Source organism: Oenanthe melanoleuca, chromosome 1 (genome assembly GCF_029582105.1).
Source record: "Oenanthe melanoleuca isolate GR-GAL-2019-014 chromosome 1, OMel1.0, whole genome shotgun sequence".
Classification (NCBI taxonomy): domain Eukaryota; kingdom Metazoa; phylum Chordata; class Aves; order Passeriformes; family Muscicapidae; genus Oenanthe; species Oenanthe melanoleuca.
Window position 1 is genome coordinate 38,913,555 of NC_079333.1, and position 22,027 is coordinate 38,935,581.

General features: G+C 38.6%; 1 protein-coding gene across 3 annotated transcripts in view; it reads left to right on the forward strand.

The window, feature by feature from the left end:
* Window positions 1-10,305: 10,305 nt before the first annotated feature.
* Window positions 10,306-22,027, forward strand: part of ARHGAP42 (Rho GTPase activating protein 42) — a 138,177-nt gene continuing 126,455 nt past the window's right edge. Inside the window, exon 1 of one of the 3 annotated variants that reach the window (XM_056484960.1) lies at window positions 10,306-10,980. In XM_056484960.1, coding sequence (XP_056340935.1) covers window positions 10,827-10,980 — 154 coding nt within the window. In that variant the 5' untranslated portion in view covers window positions 10,306-10,826. The remainder of the gene's footprint in view (window positions 10,981-22,027) is intronic. The other 2 variants (XM_056484950.1, XM_056484942.1) reach the window with 2 other exon arrangements.

Consider the following 22,027-nt stretch of genomic DNA (forward strand, 5'->3'; position numbering starts at 1 on the left):
AAAAGCTCCCTTCTGCCACAGCAAGGAAACACCCATACAGAGTTACAAGAAAATTCTTTATATACATCAGCTTAAATACTGGGATGAAAGTGTTTGAGGTATTGGCTCAACAGAAACTTAAATGCTTGAAGGAAATATCAGAACAATCTTAATATGTGGAGGAAAACCCCCACTTTCTATTCCAGTAAACCAGTGACCTCAGAAAAAAATTACAAACTAAAGCATCTTTGGACAAGGACAGGTTATTCAATGCCTATTTGGGGCTAGAATGACAAGACCAAAGTAAGACATGTTTAATAAAGCTAAATTTTTTAGACTAAAGGCCCACTGAAAACAGCCAGATCTTCCCTTGATTTCAATAAGCTTTCAATAAGGCCTAATTAATTTTAGTCTTTGAAAAGATCGATTAAATGTGAATGGCCAAGACTTCACAGCCTTGAAAGACAAATGTTGAGATTTCAATCATGTTTTCAGTTTTCAGTGAATCTGATTAATTCCCCATATGTGGGAGACAAAATAGGGCAATTCAAAAAGATGATACAATCTAGAGATGTCATAACCTGAAAATTAGGAGGTATGCAGAACCTTGAGAGATTTTCTATTTTACAATAAACTGGTATTACTCAGGGATAAGGATGAACTAGAAAAATTTTCTATGAAAAATGCATTCCGTTACGATTTATGGCTTTCATGAATAAATGGGACTATTACAAAATTTAACTATCCTTATCACCAACCATTTTTCTTAATATAACCCAAATCTCTCATGCCCCAGTTTGAACTAAATACCTTTTGTCTGAGCATGTAAACCAAATAACTCCTTTTCTTTGAAGCAGTCTTGTATCACTTCTTATACTCCTAGTATTCTCTGTGCATAAAACACACATTGCCTTCTTTCAGCATTTCCTCTTGTTTCCTTGACCTCTGATCACTGTCACTGCTCCCTGCTTGTCCTTCTCCACCTTGTACACATCCTTGAACTAAACATATCCAAGAAGAGGACAAATTTATCCAGCCCAGAGGTTATTTCATAATGATGTTGATAGAAAATATGCCTTTTTGCAATGATACAATACTGTTAATTCAATTTCAGCTTGTTCATCTGCTATAACTTCAACATATATAAAACATAAAACTTCTATCTAAACAGTTGCTCAAGGCATCATAAGAAGCAACAGTTATTTAAACTGTTTATTTAGAGAGCAGTCTCTTCTTTCATAGCAGTATTTCTTTTAGATATGGTTCTGACTCCTGGGAAAGCATAAAGAGTTATCTCTAGGGGATTTTAATTAAAAGGGAAATGTTAATGCTCTACTGAAACAAAGATTGCAAAAGTAGTTGAATAGGGCAAGAGTTTTCAGAAAAGCAGATTTCAGAAAACAGGGAGATGGTAAATAGATAGAGTAATTTTCTGAAAAAATTTGAAGGAGTACAGGTAGGAATACACAAAGGTTATTTTGTAAGCCAAACTGTTGAACAGGAAAAGCCACACAGTAGGAGTAGCAGAGACAATTATGAGACAATTACTGAGAGCTCCTCAGTAACTTGTACCAGTGAAGAATGAATCATACAGAAACTGAAAGTGAGCATGAATGTAAGAAACCAAGGACACGTCAATAAAAGCAAAAACATGAGTGGATCTAACATGACATAAAGAGTTAGGCAAAAAAGTTTTAGCAGTAAGAAGTAACTGGAAGACAAAGGGAATAGTGAACATATTATTAAGAAACAAAAGATGCTGAGGAAGTGAAAATACCTAGCTGTGCCCTGTCCCACTAAGTACCCTGTCCTGCTGAGATGTCCCAAAGTTCATACTTTCCTTAATCTTCCCTAAAACCAAATTCTCATTTATCAGAACTAGTCATGATGAAATAGAAAATACTGTTGGTGAAATGATCAGAATTAAAAATATTACTGATAAATCAGTAAGGCAACTAGCTTTATCTTGCTGGGTTTGGAACAAATGTCAAAACAATGTGCAATGGCAAAAAAAGAAAATAAAATTCAGAACACACAAAATACAGAACTAGAAATATTTAGCTAGATGGTGGGGACAGAATTGTCCTAGGGTTCCAATGATTTATACAGTGATGCCCCTCCAAAGAGACATCTCCTTATAGAATGCAGCAATGAGAATTATAACTAATCCAACAAATTCAGCTTTTGTGATTCAGCTTTTCAGCTTTACCTCAATGGTAATTCTATGTCTGGTTAAGGAACTTCATGTCTGGACAGAATTCTGATTTTTTTTTTTTTTACAAGAGCAGGGGTTTTTAAGTAGAGGATGAGTTTTTGCAATTAAAAAAAAAAAGAACAAAAGGCAGAACAAAAGGCAATGAGTTTGTTTGGTCTAGAAAGCAAGACGAAGGAAACATGGTAAAAATGTCAGAAGAAGACAATCACTGTTCTTCTATGTACAAGGGAGAAGAAAAAGAAGAAATAAAATTGACAGCAAAGGTTAGAGCTGGAGAAGCTTTTCACCAGGGTGGTAAAACAACAGAGGATACTATTTGAACAAATTAAGAAAAATCATATTGAAAACAAGAGGCAATCAAGCTCTTTCTCAGGGATGATTTAGGAGAGGAAATTCATGCTATATGTCTCCTTTGATCCTTTCTTAAATTTCTGTATTTTTAGAAATAGGGGGAAGAGGGGGAAGAGTCATTACAATAAATATATTCCACAATATTCTTTGAGGATAGAGCTACGAAATGTATAATTTTGGCAATGTCTAATTTAATTTTAGAATTTCAGATTAGGAGCATCTGCTTTCTAAGGTATCTCTCTTCAGCCAGTATAATTTGCATAATTATAGTGCTAGACAAGGACCACACAGAAGCAACTCTATAATGAATAGCAAAACAGACTAACAGCAATTTGAATCACAGCTTGATTTCCCATGGTTCTAAGAAACATCAGATAGTTTTGCTGGCCATGTGTAAAACAGACTGAGGACAGCCTCTTCCTCTTCTTCCAAATATGGGTCCATCATCAGGCAATATTCATTTTTTTAAGTTACCTATATGATAAATAAAATCTGAATTGGTTTACATGATAGAAAACACAATTTCAACACTTGCAGACTATATTCTATTCAAGTCTTTGTTATTACATGAAAAATTATCCAGGTTGGCTGTAATAGCCTAATTTAATAGCTTTTCAGATGTGTGACTTGTTTATTATTAAATATATTTCTAATATATCTGACATGACTATCAATACATTTCTGGTTATACACTCTATGAAACTCAAAACCAAGAGGGCTTTAACTCAAACAAAAGAAAATTACCCTGAGGATTAAACTATAAGGACAGATAGCTATTCCACCATCTACAGGAGGGATACCCTGTTGTTCCCTTAATGTAATGAAAACATTATGAATTAAACAAAAAATGAAACACTGATGAGAAGAGGACAGAGTTCAAAGAAAGAGCATATTTCCCTTGTTCATATGAAGATCTATTGTGCATTCATAGATGGAGCCATGAAAAACAGACTTCACTTTCTATTTGATTTGGTTTTTTACTAAAACAAGAAGCACTTTCCTACTTCTGGCAGTAAACACTTCAGTATCTTGGAAATTACAGTGTAAGTCACATATTTTAGAGGATGAAGAGAAAAATGCACATCATAGTAGTTATCAATTACATGTTAAATGGAAAAAAAACCCGAAAAGCACAGCTCCCACATAAAGAAAGAATAGTAACATGCTTAGCTAAAATATTCTGGAGAAGTTTAATGTTGCATTATATTTCTTTTATGCATTTTGAGATTTACTGAGATAGTTATCCCTAATTTATTCTAGGATGATCATTTTGCTGTAAATCCTCAAGGGGACACAGCTATTCTACAACAGGTATTTTAGCAAACTTCCAAGTGTAGACAAGTTTATGGAAGTAACTTGCTCCTGCATTATTAATCTGTCTCCATTTCCCTACCTGTAAAAAGAAAAATATATTTCACTGTATGTATTCTGTTCTAAATCTGACCCAAACACCCAGAATCATAGCCTGTGACTTTCACCCTAGGACTGCTACTCAGTGATTCTCACATAAATTACTTGACTAGTTTTCAGAGAAGAACAGGATTAGAAAGCATCCTTGTAGGCTTTAATGAGAAGGCACATAAATTATTGTTTCCTTATATGACATAAAGAATACCTACTTTCTGGATTCAGGCAGAACTCATAAGCTCAGAACTATTTATTCCTAACAAGACCTAGGCATGCATGACCATGCACAAAATCAGAGCTTTAGGTAACACAGAGATATAGAAAAATGTTCAGGTAAACAAATTATTGATTTAGTTTCTGGTTTATGTACCTCTGTAAAAACATAATTAGATCAGTGAAAAAAATACTTAAAGATTAACTTCAAAATGGCATTTGTTTAGTATTTTCTCTGGAATTGCATTACTTTCTGAGTAAATTTTCTGCAATTAAATTTAGTTTTCAGGGAAGGGGCTGCATATGAGAAACCAGTAATACATGCATCATCCAACATTTCTATCACTGTGTTTAACTTGGCCTAGTCCAGATTTATTTTTCCAAACTGAATCCAGCCTTTTACTTGGCAAAATGCTTTCACTGCTTTTATGGCTGCCAAGAAGTTTGCAAGAGTTGCCCTTTGGATGGGCAATTCAACTGTGCTCTTTCTGCACAGGAAAGTACTGGCAGTAGGCTGACCCTGCTGGACAACAGTGCCCACTGTCAAGAATTGCTAATGAAGATTCCCACAGGTGCTCTGCTAGGACAGACCTAGAAGGTATCAACACACCCAAAAAAGATGACATTATATCATAAAAAGCTTTCCCAGTTATCTGCTGAGTCAACCTAAATGCAAATTATGTTCTAAAGAGCATTGATTTATAAGGACTTCATTCTTCTGGTGAACAGTAACTGATGTGAGCATGCAAGAGCTCTTGGCCCCAGTGACAATTTGTGTCATATCCTACAGACAGACATAGCAGAGATAAATAAGTCTCTTCCACTGAGTGCACAGGATGCAGGTTACAAGTACTACTTCAAATTTACAGAGCGAGGTATGAAGTCAGAAATTAATAATTACCTTTCCTTGAAAGACCTTACATACCTGCAAATCATACTATTAACTACCAGCTGGCAAAAATGATGCCATCTCACTTCACTGTATTCGTGGATCTGATTCAGCTCACAAGAAGCATAGCAAAGACTTTATGTGTGGCACCAGTTGCTCTCTCCTGAGGTCTTTTCCCCTTACACAGTATGGCTGCAATTGGCATCTATCTAGTTTGTGTGCAGTAGAGGTACACATGATAAAGCAGACAGCAGAGATGTCTGTCCACTTCCCTTCTCTTGCTAAGCATTCTGCTGCATCCTTTCTACCACAATCCTCCAATGTGACTGAGCTTGCTTCAGGTACCTTCTGTAATTCCTGTTTCTTGATACCTATACAGTCTGCAGTCACCACAGACATCCACTTTGACCCAAACATTGTGCAAAGGTGCAGTACAGGGCTGAGCTGAATATACCCTGCCTTTTAGCTGCTATGTAGATCATGTAATCACCCAGCTCTTTTCTGGCACTAACTCACAGTCTGCTGGCTAAGGGCAGGACCAGAATTTGCTTACATCTGCTATAGCTTATTTCTTCTTTCATGTTCAAAGTGATACAAGTGACAAGGCTAGGAAGGAAGGCATCCACTTAGGGAAAAGGATATGAAAGAATAATTGTGGATGATGACGTGAAAATTTAGTTTCTTGGTGTTAACCTTGATGATGATTTTCATAGTCCCATTGTTTAGTTACTTAAATAAACTATAGTCAATAATGTACAAAAGTTACTTTCAGAAAAATACAGGCAAGTGGCTGTAACAGAATATCACAAAAGAAAGCCCAAATCAAATTTTAATTAAGATGACACATCTACCTCTCAGATGCTCTGCTTCCAAAGTGAAAATAATGTATAATCATGTATATAGACATGGAGAGTGATCCAAAGATTTTTCATGCTGAATGAAACTCCCAAAAGCTTCAAGAAGAAATGCAAGACAAAGTGTGACCTGAAGTTTCCCCCTTCTATAGATAATGCTGTGAACCAAGACTGCAGGTGCCTACCATTCAGCTTTCCTACTCTATAGGCTAATAACTCAGGTACTAGGATACAAAAAGCAGTTTTCATTACCTTGCTGTGATTTTTAAGCTGCCACATCGACTACTTCCCATAGATGAAGGCTGAGTAGCCTTCATCTGCTCAGTCACAGGTACTGTATCCATCCCACGTGGAAGCTGGGAGCTGCTTGTTTCAAGTGTCTGTAACTCACATGGTGTCAGGCACCTACTTCTTGAAGTAAATGCTATTTTGAGCATACCAGAAGGCAGAACCACAGCCAGTCAGGGAACATTCAAATTCAACCCAAAAGTACCCAGGAGGCTTAAGCAAACACAGCATAAGAGTTACTAAACATGATTTTTAATTTCAGCTTTGAACTTCATTGTTTGAAGCTTCTCCAAACCACTTGGAGCTAGCTCATGTATTAAGAATTCTACATTTTTTCCAAGAAAGTTTACCAATCTGTAATTATTGATGACAATCTGAAACACTGATAGGAATGCACGTGAGTTGACATATGTGCACAGAGACCAATATTTCAGGATATTATGGTCTGTACATACTAAATTACAAGGCGTGGTTTCCAAACTATGATTTTTACTAGCTACCCTCCTCCTCTGACAATATTAACTTGCAGTGAAAATACCCAAACCAACAAAACAAACAGAACACATTGGCAGCTATGTCATTTAATAGTCAGTTAACAACATATGACTGTATTCCAGACAGAGTAGTATTACTTTCAGTTTAGACACACAAGGAAATAAAAAACTTCAACTTGCTTTCCTCATTAATTTTTTTTCTTTAAATATAACACTGTTCATCAATATAAGCTTAGCATTTAGTATCATAGCTTAACAAGGATAAACTGAAAACTTTTAATAGAATTTATTCTAACCAGTTCCTGGGAATCTTGGCAATTCCCAAGAAGAAACCTATGGGAAACTTAAGTAAAACAAGCTCTTTAGGCAGTTAAAACAAATTCAAATACTCTGTTAAAAATTGCTTGAGCAGGGTTTTCTATTCTATTAATATTTGCTATGCTAGATAGGTACAGAGTTAATCTTGTATGCTTGAGCAGTTCAAGAGGACTTACAAGCATCAGTGTCCTTGTATTTTTCTGCCTATAATCCCACAGCCTCTCAAGGGAAAGCAGCAATTTTCAGGATATGGAGCAATGCCACACAGCTCTATAAGTAATTTTCCCACAATTGTGTATACATTGAGGCAGAAGAAATAACAAGGAAGTTGGCATAGTCTCTATCCTAAAATATTCCCTAGTAGATAAGAGACACTCACGTCCCTTTCAGCATTAACTGCCTGGATTAACAGCATCTAACAGAGGAGGATAAATGCTGGGGACTGCATGTGCAGCCCACTCCTCACACTACAAGCTGGGAACAGGTGCTGCTGTAGGCAGTACTGAGACACACCTCTCCTTTCCTCTTCCCAGGCTGTCTAGAAATAGCCTGAGATATCCTCTAGAGTCAGACTAGGGCCACTGTCTGGAAATTACAGTTCAGTGTTTACATTTAAGATGAAGGAGAAATTCACACTAATTGATCTGACCTCATTAACATGTAGGATATTAGAATAAGCTTAGAATAAAAAAAATAGAAGTTGATAAAACAGGACAAAGCCCTCTGGGACTCAGAAAAAAAGGTGTCCCATTTTTCATTCAGCTCTTCACAGGTAGTAGTAACACCAGGCTAACTCATTTACTAGAGCCTTCTATTTGAAGGGCTGGTGCTTCTACCTGCTTAGGTGTCTAAATTATATTTCAATAGGGCTCACTCTCTTCTAGCATACTATTAGTTTACAAGAAAAGATGCTGTTTGGAAAGTTTAGCTTTCTCCTCAGTTTCTCCCATCTTTTCAAATTATGAAACCTACTCTTTCTACCAGGGCACTGTCTTCTAAGGGAAAGAAAAGAAAAAAGAAATCAAACCAAATACAGTACTATCCTGCTCGCTATAAAGTTTGGGCCTCTACATTTCCCAAATACATCTTCACATACCATGTTTTCTTTAGAAAGCAGCAAGCTACAAGGTCCCACCTAACTCCAACACAAAACACACCCCAGGATTTATCTTTCCATCAAGACTTTTTTTGTTAGTTGAACTCTGCAAGTGTGCGAGATCCTCCTCCAGATGCAGCCATAAAGGCTCATTAAGTCCACAGGTTAACTATAAAACCTTTCTCTGCCAGTGGAAGATAATGCAGGTTTGGGTATTTATTTGCCCACATATTGCCTTATGAAGCAAAGACAGTTCTTAAAAAATCTATTTCCTTAAAGAAAAAGGTTTTTCTGAGTAAAGGGAACAGTAGTACATGTGAACTGGCAGAATTTTTACATGAACTTTAAAACACTGTATGCTGAGAAATTCTCAGTTTGGCTGAGAAAGATATGGATTATTCTGAGAAACATGGAACCAGTTAAATGGATAATGTAAGTTAGGGAGGGAATGTACCATTAATATTGGTCTCATTAATATTTCCACTCATGATATTGATACCAAAAGCAGCAAGGTGCTTCTTAAGATGAGAACATTGCATAGCAAAAAATCAGTAATCATGATTACCAGTATAACTACTTTGAACTAAAATGCTTAGTACGTGTTTTCTGGGACCAATGTTTCTGTTCTCACTTTGGAATCTGCTAGTTGAAGACAGGAAAAGAAAGATCCAAGAGACTTTGTGAAGCACAGTAGTAATTTTGCTGTGAAACAGACAAATGCACTCTTCATCAAAGTTGTTTAGTTCAGTAACATAATCATTAATGTGACGGAACAAGCCTTGCATATAATTTAGTAAACTATGATGAAGTAAGATCAAATCAAACTTAGAGATCTAGACAAGAGCAACAAGAACAAAGAAGGAGATTAATATTTTATTATATGAAAGGTTTGATTTATTTCAGGTATTGTACAGAAGAGTTAGAGATGACATTATTGCATTCTAAAACTACATCAAAGAATAAACATGGTGGAAGACAAAGAATGTTTTCAGTTACAGATGACACAGAAGAGAGAACAACTATGCCTAAAAATGACTCTGTGAATATATGTAGACTGAAAATTAGGTTTTTAATAGTCAGAAAAAAGATCCATTTGGAACATCATTCCAGGCAGTTCAAATGGATTCTATACAAAGTTTATTAGTTTACAAGTGAAATTACATGCTACTGCCTGCAAAAGCATGGAAATAAGTGGCCCTTTTCAGTCTTATTCCTCCTATTATTAGAAAAATAGGAAACATGTTAACAAGCAGAGCTTTACAATCGCTATGAATTAAGAGACTTCTACAGGTGTATTAGTATCAACACTGACAGCTGATTCTGTTACTGTCCTGAGGAAGTCTCAGTCTTGTAAGAACAGAGAATTGTTTTTTCACTTCAACAAATTGTGCAGGCTGTATTAGTAGAAATGGCAGCGTCTCTTCTGCATTTTTGACACTCGCTAAAATCTATTGTGAATACAAAGAGGTAAGTTTTGATGAAGAGTTAAGAAGTGTGGAAAACATAAATTATATCAAGGAATTACAGCATGTAGAAGCTTTGAGCCTTGCCACACTTTCGCATTTAACTGTGTAAACATGGAGACAATGATTTGGTATGGGTGCGTGCATGGTTGTCTTCCTGAAAGTCATTTTTGGCAAGTGGTTGGCTGTCCTGAAGTACAATTACTTTCATAGCTATGCCTTGATGGTTGTTTCCAATTGACTTGTTGACGGATTGAAGGTGTGTTTACAAAGAGCTCTCCTTAAATCCAGTATGTACATTTGTATACATGCTTACACACCGACACGGTATGTCTGGATAAACCGCTCCAGACAAACATACAAGCATCAACCGAAGTGTTTCTGTTTACTGTGATAAGCCCACCCACACACTTGCAAACCCCCAACTTTGCTGCAGAAACCAGTTTTGCTGTTTCCTGATGGTCGCCTTTAGGATGGATTTGGCTCAGCTGTACCCCCTTCACAGCAACCAAGTGCCATGCAGAAGGCGATGTCCCCACCTGTGTGTGCCCGCCGCAGGCCGGAGGCGCGCACGGGGCGGGCCGGCCAGGCCGCGCTGGGTGCCAGCAGGATGCCCGGGCACAGCAGGCCCGCTCGGGCTGCCTGCGCTCCGGCCCCAGCAGCGTGCCTGCTCCCTTTGCAATGCCCTGTGCCGGATCCTCCTTCCCGACTTTGCTCTGGCGTCCCAAAGCGCCCGGTGAAGGAGGAGGCGAGCGCCGGACGCGCAGAGCGGGGCAGACCCTCCGCCCGGCCCCGGCCGAGCGGCCCGAGGCGGCGCGGCCGCTGGAGGGCAGAGCGCGGAGGGCGGCGAGCGAGGGGCGGGCACTGCCGGGCCGCGTCCCCGGCGTGTGAGCATGCCGCGCCGGGAGGAGGAGGAGGAATTCCTCGGCCGGGCCGGGGGAGGTTCGCACTGGAGTTAGCGCCGGGCAGGGAGGAAGAGCGAGCGCTGCCGGAAGCGGCGGAGCGGCGGCGGCGCTGGGAGCCCGCGGAGCGCCGCGGGCAGCGATGTAGCTGGGGGACGGTGACAGCGGCCGCAGCGCGCCGCCTCCGCTGCCAGCGGGCCGGTGCGGCGGGTCGGGAGCCTCTCCGGGGCTCGCCCAGTCTCGCCGCTCCCCCGCTTTCCCCTCTGCCCGCGGTGCCGTCTCTCGGCCCGGCCCTCCCTGCGTTCCTCCCTCCCGCGCTCCGCCGCCGGCCGGGGCGCCGCGGCCGCCGCCGCTGCCATGGGGCTGCCCACGCTGGAGTTCAGCGACTCCTACTTGGACAGCCCGGATTTCAGGGAGCGCCTCAAGTGTCACGAGATCGAGCTGGAGAGGACGAACAAGTTCATCAAGGAGCTGATTAAGGACGGAAGCCTCCTCATCGGGGCCCTGCGAAGTGAGTGGGGCGGCGGGACCGGCGGTGGCTGGCAGGAGAAGGGGCTTCTTTTGTTTGAATGGGCGCCGGGCGCGGGCTCCCCTGCCGGCGGCCGCCGAAAGGCGCCTCCTCAACTTTCCCTGCGCCGCTCCCTGCCTTCCTCGCTGCCCGCCGCCGTGCCGTGCCTCGCCTGCGGCGGGCCGGGCGGGTGTCCCGGGGGAGCGGGGGCGGCGCGGGCCCTGCCCCGGCCCGGGGCCCGGGAGCGCGGGCAGCGCGGGGGCGCGGCCGGCCCGGTGCTCCCGCCTGGGGCTGCGGGCAGAGCCCGGGCTCGGGGCTGCGGCGGAGAGCCGCCGTGTAGATCGCTGTGCACTACGGACCTGGCGTGAGGTGTTGCGGCGAGGTCTCTTTTTGGCACGCTGGCTGCTAGTGCCTGTCAAGATGATCGTAATGAGTGGGCAAGCGAGATAATGAAGTGAATTTATAGAGAGAGTTTATACCTCCCCCCCATACTCTCGCATCTTCATATGGTAGATTAACTTTTATGTATTTTGAAAGGTTCTGAAAACACAGAAACACAAACAGTGTAGTGCTTTTAAAGGTCTGAGTTGAGCAGTGACAGCTTTCTGGGGCATGAAAACGGCAGTCACGCTCTGAAGATCATAAAGTGAAAGCTGCGAATTGCCCAGGAGCGTCACTAGACTCGATTTGTCCTCCCGTCCTGTAAACCTTGCTGCCTGCTTGTCTACAAGTCACTTTGTTGCCCAAAGTTTTCCTTCACGGAGAGAAGAGACGTAACTTACAGCATCTCATTTCACAACACGAAACTGTCAAAGGAAAGAATCTCTTTAATCCTTAAAAATATGTGCCACATTGACTTGGTATGCTGGTTTTTGTAGGGTTAGGGGTAGCAGTACTGTGTGTTCTGTGGACAGGGAACAGGTGTTGCTCTGAGCTCTGTAGCTCTTAAGAACTATTTCCAACCCGGAGTCTAAACCCAAAGTTTGTGTCCTTACATAGGAGGTTAAAGTTGTGAGGATTTTATTTGCCCAACAGTAGGATTGGACTGTATTTGTTCATGCATCAACTGTCTATTTACAGCTTTACATTTACATAAAGCAGGTATTGAGAGCTATTGAGCTTTTTGAGTTTTTTTTCATATAAAGGTATGTCTCGACACACCTAAGTTTTAGTGAGTAGCTGGATAGCTAACACCTTATGTGAATTTGTATTAAACTTAGTAAAATCCTGAACCCCATGCCCACAGGATGACCAGAAATAGTGCTTGTGTGTGTATATATATGCATGTCTGTATCAGTCTATCTGTATCTCTAAAATCTCATTGGTACAGCTTTCTTTACAGGCAAAAATGCTTATTTGTACTTTAAGCCTCTCTTCTTGCCGAAAACTTTCTCTGAGTAACAGAAAGTCTGAGGTGGTTTTAAGTAGTAAAAACTTTAAAACAAACCTGGTCCTATAAAATAGTAATGACAAATTAGGGTACCATGTGAGTACTTTTTTGACCTGGACTAGCACTGAGAACTGACTGCTTTTGGTTCCAGATCAGATATACACAAACACAACTTTCTTCTTAGGCTGTCTGAAGACAGGCTGAGAGGTTGAGGCTGTTAAGCCTGGAGATGAGACAGCTCTGGGAAAACTTTCCTTCAGCTCTCCAGTGACTAAAGAGAGGCATACAAGAGCTGGAGAGGGACTTTTTACAAGGACATGCAGTGAATCGCCAAGGGGTGGGTACCTACCCATTACATAGGATACTAGGAAGAAATTTTTCACTGTGAGGGTAGTGAGACTCTGTAGCAGGTTGCCCAGAGAAACTGTAGATGCCCCCTTTGTGGGAAAGTTCAAGGCCAGGTCAGATGGGCTTTGAGCAACCTGGTAGTGGAGCAGTCTAGTGGGAGGTGTCCCTGCCAATGGGAGGGAATTTGGAACTTGATAGTCTTTAAGGTCCCTTCCACCATAAACCATTTTATGATTGTCCAAGACAGATTGAACAAATACTGTATTTGACAAGTAAATTGAACCCTCATTCTAAAGTGAGTAATCCCATTAGTTTTGGGAAGAATACTTAGGAGTCCTTGCAGGATTTAGAACAATATTTATATCTGAAGTAATGACTACTAAATTTGTAAGTTCTTGTGATTTTTAAAATCATATAGTTAAAATATTATTCTATTTGACACAATGCCTATTGTATCCTGTATACAGATCTAGCATGTTGTATGTCTTTTAGCCTTAGAAAAATAAAGTTTGTTTTGGTATAGTAAGAGATCTTTATCCTTTTGTTAATTTCAAGTCCCTTTATTTAATGACTGTGTCATTATTCTGTAGAATATTGCCTTAATTCCTGTGTTAGGGCTGCTGAGGAAATGTTGGGATTTTTCTCAACCAGTTAGAAATCCTGGATTTATGCTCTGAAGACTCAGTTGTAGATGGTGCAAGAAGAATGTACCTGTTACAGCAAGTAGCACTATTGTATATTTCTGGAGCACAGAAATTTGACTTGTTTAAGCAAATTAGCTGCTCCTACTCAGCTTTAAAATCAGTGAAGTGGAAAATGCTTATGCAGGCCTTTTATTTTTTTCAAATTTCTGAAAACGTGTTTGAAAATCGAACTGTGAAGTAGTTCAGTGATAACTCGATTATTTGATTTTTGAATATTTAATAACCTATAAGCCTGGAAACAAAACAGGCATTATTTACCAAGTTTTACCTCTAGGTGATCTAGGATTTTTATTTACACATCATTTTGTAGGATCAGTTCTGATGGGGTAAAAGAATCTGGACTGTGCTGTAGAGCTTCAATGGAAATGAGTTTTGGAATCTGTCATCCCTGACCATGCTTAGAGAAGAGACAGTGAAACTGTTTAAAAACACAATAATATTTTAAAGTTTGCTAGTTGTAAGTTTTTTTATATGAAATGACAGCATGTCCATGGCTTTGAATGTAAGATTAAACTTCTGTATTACAAATATTACAAAATTTAAATGTTTTCACAACAAGTATTCAAGTTATTGTGGCAATGCAATGTTTATAAATACCTGGCAGACTCCACATAAATTGAAGGTAGAATAAATATGGTCAATGTAGTATGCAAATATTTTGCATTTTATTTGGAATGGTCCCAAAATGAGTCAGACTTTATTTTAATGTGGTTTTGCTACCTTAATTCAGGACAGTGCTGCTTTCCAAGGTGGCATTCAGAGCTGTAATACTGTGTTCTATGAAGCACTATTGTGAATGCAGTGGGAACTGATAAAGCCAGAATTGATGTAAAATCCTCAGCAGCTTTTTCCTAGCATTTTTTTGCATTGTTTCATTGTCTTTCTAAATAAGCAGGACTCTGTGAGTAGGCCAGAACAACACAGATTATATGTTTCAGTTTAGCTAGATGTTAGCATCCCATCTGCATGGCCATTGTGCCTACTTCAGCCTTGTCCTACAGTTAGTATTTATACAGATGGACTACACTTCCTTTTTCAAATCAGCTGAGGTACTAAATGCATTACTATCTCTTGAAAGATTTAGTTTATGCATATAAGAGACCTATTGTATTAAAAATTTATCATTTGACAGAAATTTAGCCCTGTGTATAGGCACATTTAAGATGAAGCATGTAGTTTTTCAATGCACTCAGAAGAGGTTTTTTTTCCGTTAACTTAAGAATTAAGAGGATAAAAAACTTTTTAGAAAAAATGTTACGACTGACCTTGATTATTAGGTAACTGTTGATTTTATTTCTTCAGTTGCTGAATTTAATAGATCTTTCAGGTGCATGTTGAAAGTGCATATGCCTAAATGCTTCACATTGTGAGGTCCAGCTGTAGAATGACTCTTAAGGCAGAACTGATATTTTTCCTTCTTGTTCATTCTAGGTTGTTTTCAATTAAAACATTGTCTGTTTTTCCCTGTAGTTTTTGCCAGTATGTACTTTAAAATTTCTTTGTAGTTATCTTCTGAAAAAGCAGCTTATTCCAGGGTGTTGTCATATAGATTATATAGGAAATTCCATTATAGAATTACTTGTATGCTTTTAATTTCCATAACAGGCCTACTGAGTTGCCAGAGTTAATAAATATTGTATTTAACAATCCAGAAAAATGGCATTCATCTTGTGCAGGTCATCTTACAGCTCACTGTGTGCAGAAGCCTTCTGTTTCTCCCTCTGATTTTTGAGGCCTTCTCCATCTTAGGTCCTATCAAATTCACATATTCAAAGATGAGAACTACCTAAGTTTTGGGTTAAGTGGTTGAAAGTTCAGTATGTCTACAGCTGTTTTAAGTAATACTATACTTTTTCAGGTGTCTTAGTATGATGCAAATAGTAATGCAGAGCTGTGGTGTTATATACACATGTAGTATAAATAAGATTTAGCAGATATCTTTAGGATTTTGTAATTTAGTAGCAGTAATTTTATTTTACTACTTGACACAAGGAGAAACAGAGATACAAGGTGGAAATACTGTCTTTTGCAAGGGGTGCAAGGGGGTGTTATTTACCAGGGTTTTATAGAAATTTCACACAAGACTGTCAAGTTGCTTGTCATATTTCAGGGTTTTCAGGGATGATTCATTTCTCTACTAAACCTAATTATAAAAATACGGAGATGAACCTGTTTACACATAGGGAAATTTTGGGAATTAGCTCCCTGGAAAAAAAAAAAGGACAAAATTACAGCATGAGAACTTACAATCTTTTTATCTCTTTGGGGATTATTTTTTTTCCATATTAAAAACAAAACCTTTGTATCTTTCCAGAGAGATGCATTTCCCCAGATATCTTTGCTTTATATATTTTCGTAAGATTATGTCTGCAATGTCTTTTCCAGATTGTAAGTGAAGCAAGACTGAGTTCATTGAATACTAACTGCTGAAGTTTGATAGCAGTCATTCTCCTTTATTTATGTAGCTGTAGATTACATTTCTTAGTCCCTAAGTATATTATTCCCAGTTAAAAAAAAACAAAAACCCTCTTAGTATGGCCATACATAAAGATAAACTAGACCATGTGGTCTGTGTTGCTCTGGGATATTCCCATAGTCACACTTACTTAGTAAGTAAGCATCCACAGTAGTCAACAGCAGCTTTTGTGGTCATCATGCCTACTTCAGCCCTGTCCTACAACTTGTATTTACAGTGAGAGACTACAATTTATTTTTTCCTACTAAAAGGAAATTGAAACTTACTCATTGCCATTAGGGTTTTGGGGTGAAGTTATCTGCTCCATTGCTGTCCTCTTGATGACTAGAAAAGCTGATCTGGAACAGAAACTAGACAGAGTTAAATGGACCAAATAGGTATTTATTGAAAAGGAGAAAAAGGATAAAAGGATACATCTTGGGCAGTGCAAGAGCCTGGCTGGGGCTGCACCCAAGTCAAATCCAGGACAGATCCTGGTCATGAGTTTTACACTCTTACAAGTTTTGGTTCATCTACATATTGGGGTCAATTGTCCAGCCACAGCCCTAGGCTAGGAAGTTTCAGCCCCCTGGCTTGCCTCCTTTCCCTTCACCATTGTTTATGCTTTTGGGGTAATGGTTGTCCTTGATTTTCTAGCTGGGAAGAGATTGTTTTGTCTAACTACCCTGTGAAGAGAACTTACTAACACCAAATATGAAGTTTCAGAGTGACACATCAAGCATCAGAGAATCTGAAAAGTATAAAAGCTAAAACCTAAGGCATCACTGTTACTTCTGATAGGCATTTGTAGGGTCCTGTGCAATCTCTGCTGGTGTCTGCATTATGTATGGATTGTGGATGTAACTTTCAAAAACATTTCTGACAGTGTTCTGTCTTTTATGCAGAGATACCAGCAGTAAGCTGGTTGGTGGCCAGAGAAGGATCCTAATTGCTCCCTGTAGTGCTAAAAGCAGCTGCAGTCTGTATCATATTATCTTTAGCCAAATATATGTGAAGAAAACGAATACCAGGATGTTGTGGACTGTTGCAGAGTGCATTATTTTCTGGCCATCACATGATGTTTCCTTTTGAACCAGTAGTACCTGCAATTGAATATCCATACTGTCAATAATGATTATGTTTTAACAAAGACCTTGAATGACTCAACATGGGTGTTCTTAAGTCTTACTGTTGAAACTGCTATTCTTTAGAGAAACCTAGTAATTGGATTATGTCAGGCTACCAAAGGAGCAGTTTTGAGTTTCAAATGCTGCATGAAATTATGTGCTTGAAGAAAATATTGTGGATTTTTTTTTTTAATTAAGTTTTTTAAACTGATTTCTTTGAAAGGTCAAATTTAATCTGTTTCTTAATGGGCCAGTTGGCTTGTTGTCTACTGTGTGCTTCATTTGCTATGAATAAGATAAATGAATTCTATTAATAAGAGACCAGCTGTTTCAGGAATATTGTCTTTACTACAATGGAAAATATGATGTTGTGGTCACTGAACTTGTCCAGATCTCTTGGGTTTTTGTGGGCAGAAGTGCTACAGCAATTTGCAGTTTCCTGTAATAGTAAATAACTTCGTATCCATCCTCCGAAAGAAAAAAAAATACAGAGGACAATACAGTCCTTCTTCCTACTGAGTTATAAGTAAGCCAGTGCTATATCTTTCCCTTTCTATTTTTCCCTATAGTCTCAAGACTGTAATTATAAATAAATCTGGAATATAGGGAAATTTGGTACCATGGATTTGCTTTATTAAATCCAGTCTCCTGCTAATATTACATAATGTAATCCCTACTTGTCAAGCTCCATTTTAAAAACAATTTTTATCCTTTAGGTTTCTGCTAGAAGGCTGTTCTAGAGCTCTATTTCTCTGAGAGTTGGATAACTCATTAAAAATAAATTTAATCTGGAAATTCAAACTTGTTTATGCTAATTTTCCTTTCACTCAACATTTCTGCACTGTTGTTTACTTGGATTTTCTTGGTGAATAATCACATCCTTTCGCTGGACTGAACAAGCTGTTCACATCCTCTCTTCTAAGAGGTTTCTTGGTAATTTAAGTAGTAGCTCTTTTCAATGCCTTTTAAAATTCACTTTTAAGTTTTCAAGAGCTCCAAAAATAGGAACAAGAAAACTGTATAATATTCTTCATAAGTTTTATCTTTCCTCTCCATATTCTATGAGATCATCAATCATTAAATCAAATCAATGCTTATGGTCTTCTTTTAACTCTGTGGTGCTATGGATTCCTCAAGTGTATGATTAAAGGTGAAAAAGTCTCAGGATCTTATAGGTAGTAGCAATGAAGTATATATTTAAACTGAAGAAAAATAACTTGACCTTCTTCCATATTAATATGGAATTGAAGTACTGTTGGGCAGTAATGTAGCCTCCCATTGGCACCCTGTGAAGTGCAAATAGCTTTCATTAGAAAGATATATTTCACAGCACGTTAAAAACTCCAGTCTATGTTGCAGTGTAGTTTTTCAGATTAGTTAGAAGTTATCAATTTAAATCACTTCCCTCTCCTGAATTATGCAAACTTGTATTTCAGGGGACACAAAAGCTTAAACGTGTTACTGCACTCTGGTGTTTTGCTTAATATGTTCAGACATGGCAAAACAGTATGGAAATGTTGTATATCTTAAGAAGTCTTATCTTGTTTTAGCTCAGTATTAAAAGCAGGATACAAGGTGCTGCAGTGCCTCGGTCATATAGTTTGTTCTACTACTGATGTTAGTTGATTTGCAAGTTGATTAAAGAGAAGTTTGCATGCCAGATATGGGTTATAGTGTCTGTTTACAAAGGTAGCCTTCTTCTTGGAAAGATACTTTGTAAATAAAGTAGGTATCACCATTAGGATTACTTTTCTGCTGTAAAAGTCTTTAAGTGAAGTAAATGTCATGAAAAATAAAACAGGTAACAATAAGAAGAATCAATTTGTGATTTTGCCAAGAGGTTGGTCCCTTCCAGCCTGGTATTCTATGATTCTGTGATTTGATCCTGTAGAACCATCAGCCTGACATGGGATCAACTTCTGGTGTCTTCTCACAGCTGAAATTGAAAGAACACAAGAACTCATCTTCTGTGGAATTTACTATTTGTATAAACTGTTACTTTAAATCCATGTATAATTTAGAGGGGTGATTTTCCTCTAAGTCTAAAATTACTTAAAAGTTGCAGGGAGCATGCAGAAGAAACTTGCTGCTTTGAAAAAGATTGCTCTGAGCCTGAGGTTATCAATTAAAAAAATTGTTCCCTTTTTGAACCTTTTCATGTCTAGAACTACCACTGTCATTAAAACAAGCTGTATAATGATACTTCAAGAAAAAAATTAAATACCTTGCTGTGCTCCTCTTGTGATTTACCAGTTAGCCTGCATACACAGGGAAGCTATGGAGCCATGTCACTTACCTTCCAGGACAGTCTGTGAAGCTGTACTAACTGGCATACTTCTATGAAAAATCTGTTTTTGTACAGAAGAAAAATGAACTAATGGCTTCTTAATGAAAAGTAATAGTTAGCTTATAATAAAAATTTTAGTTTGCTCTGTGTACTCAGTGATGCTCTTGTGAATCTCATCTCATGGTATGTTGTATTTGCATAAATGTGTGCCATCAAGAGTTGGGCTTTAGCATTCTCAGCATTTAATGGGTTGGTTTCTTCATCTGAGTTGTGCTTTGAAGAGCCAGAGAGTAGGGACCAGGTAGAGGTCCAATAGTACAAAGCAGACCCAAGGAAAAGAATTGCTGCTTTCAGTTGGTATCAGATCTGGTTAAACAGGAGTTGGTTTAAGCCACAGAAAAGTAGGTATGGTTAAAATAATCTTTGGAAATATTAATTTTTTATTAACCATGTGCAGATACTGAAGGGTGATATGGCAAGTACTACTTTGTCCCCGCTCTTGGCTTTTTGCTTTCCTTTCCCAGTTTCAGCATGTTATTGACCAAGCCTGATGTTTAAAACTAAGGAAAAATAGCACAGTTTTGTAAGCATCATGAATGCCTCATGACATGTTTTTTGACTAATAGGTCTTTGTCTAGGGACTACTGACTGGTTATTTTTGTACAGATTGGATATGAGAACTTGTTACCTTAATTTGATAAATTTATTAATGTAAGTCAGTTCAATTGAAGTAACAAGGAAATGAATGCAGTGTAACTTCTTACCATATTTTATTCTTAATAATGGCCAGTGCTTCACTCTGGTTTTTAGAGGAAATTCCCTTGCTTTTTGTTTTTTAAAAGTGTGGTGAGACTTCTGCGTTGGAAAACATGTTTTTCTTTTTTGAGAGCTGAAAATTGTTAGAATCGCAGCAAATCACTCTTTGTTGTCCTTGCATAATCTGTTTGGGGACATTTTGAGCAAGTCAAGAAACATCAAATGTGGCATGTCTAATGGGCAGCTAACACTGACTGTGGAAAGTAGTTGGCTGGTGGAGGGGAAGATGAATACATTTAATAGGGTGAACATGGGCTTGCAGACTGACAGATGCCAGAAGTATGTCTGCAAGTATCAGTTAAAGGGTTTTATGGATAGTTGTTGCATTTATTGATGTTGAGTCTGGTCCTGCTGCTTATTTTCTGGAGAATGCTGAAAGATTATGAAGACACGAAGAAGACCCTTTTGAACATTTGAAAAGCATATAAACATGCCTCAGCTTCTTGAAAGGCCATGAACACCATGTAGCATATGTTTTTTGCCATTACTTAATCTGAAAGTTAAAATTTATATCAAAGGAAAAATTCTTGATGGGAGATTTTCCCAAGAGACCAAGGTGTAGGAAGATCCATGTGTTGGCAGAAGCTATACAAATTGAGATTATAAACCTGCAGTTGCAAAGCTAGTAAGATACTTCCTTAAAATTGTAATGGACTTTCATTGCTGGAAAATCTTAAATTGTTTGGACTTTTTTTCCAGTAAGTTGCAGTCTTGTTCACTTATATCTGTTGGACTTGAAGTATTAAATACTGAAACTCCTGTTCAGGGCAGAAGGGCTTGTTGATCACATTGTTTTTTTTTCTTGCCTTAAAAAGAAATGTTTTCAGTCTACTTACAGGTCATAATGTTCCTTGAATGTGCATGTGTGAGTGAAACTTGGAAAATCTGTGAAGAAGACATCCCAAAGACGTTTTACAGTTTAATGTTTTTCAAGTTTAAAATACTTGCCAGTAAGGCCTCAAACGGTTCCTACTGGTACTCCTTACTTTGGTATCAGCATTGTGATTCAAAATGGAGGTGCTATGCTGTAGTAACGTCTTGGGAGGATGTTTTTGGTGGCTGGTTTTGTTGTTTTGTTGTTGGTTTTTTTGTTTTGTTTTCCCTTTCTTAGTTTTAAACACTAGACTGTGTTATTTTAGTGTATCTACATGCCTGTGGAAATATGCATTGAAACAAAACCAAATAGTGTAAGATGGTAATACTGTTTCTTTTCATATATACAGACACTAAATAAATATGTTCAGTTCAAGTTGCTATCTTACAGGTATGTAAAGATAGCAAATTCACATTTTTCAAAGATACTTAATGTTAGTAAACTGGGTTTAATAGCTTAGCTTTGTTATGCTGTTGAGATAGAGATAGTCTGAACTACTTCAAAACTTAAAATTCTCGTAGTTCTTGTATATACGGTGTTTTGTCTTGTCATCTGCTGCCATGACTGTTTTAATTGGAAACTGCCGTAAGAACACAGAGGTGTGTCTAAGCAGATTCTTGTAGGCATACATGAAAGCTTGGCAATAGATTTAATGAAGTTTTCTCACAAAGTCAGTGTAGTTGGCTTTTTGCTACGTGAGCTTAGAGCTGCTGCATCTTCATGCTGTTTGGGAGCCTAAGGTCAAATGAGAAATCTAAAATATTTCATTTCATGAAGAGGCGTTTAGGCACAGCAGGACATTTCCTGTTTACATAGCCAAATCTTCTTTGTGTGCTGAGAGATTTCCTGATACACTCATACAGAATTTTTGAGTTTGCCCTTTAAGCTATAGCTTCTGTTGCTTAGCTGGTTGAAGATGCCATCATCTACACCCTAGCTAGCATGACACAACTCATTTTCCTGTGAACTGATGGGATGTTTTTTGAAGTCTTACCATCTTTTGTTTATCCTCAGATTGCAGGATGAAAGATGAAAATGTTAAGGCCACG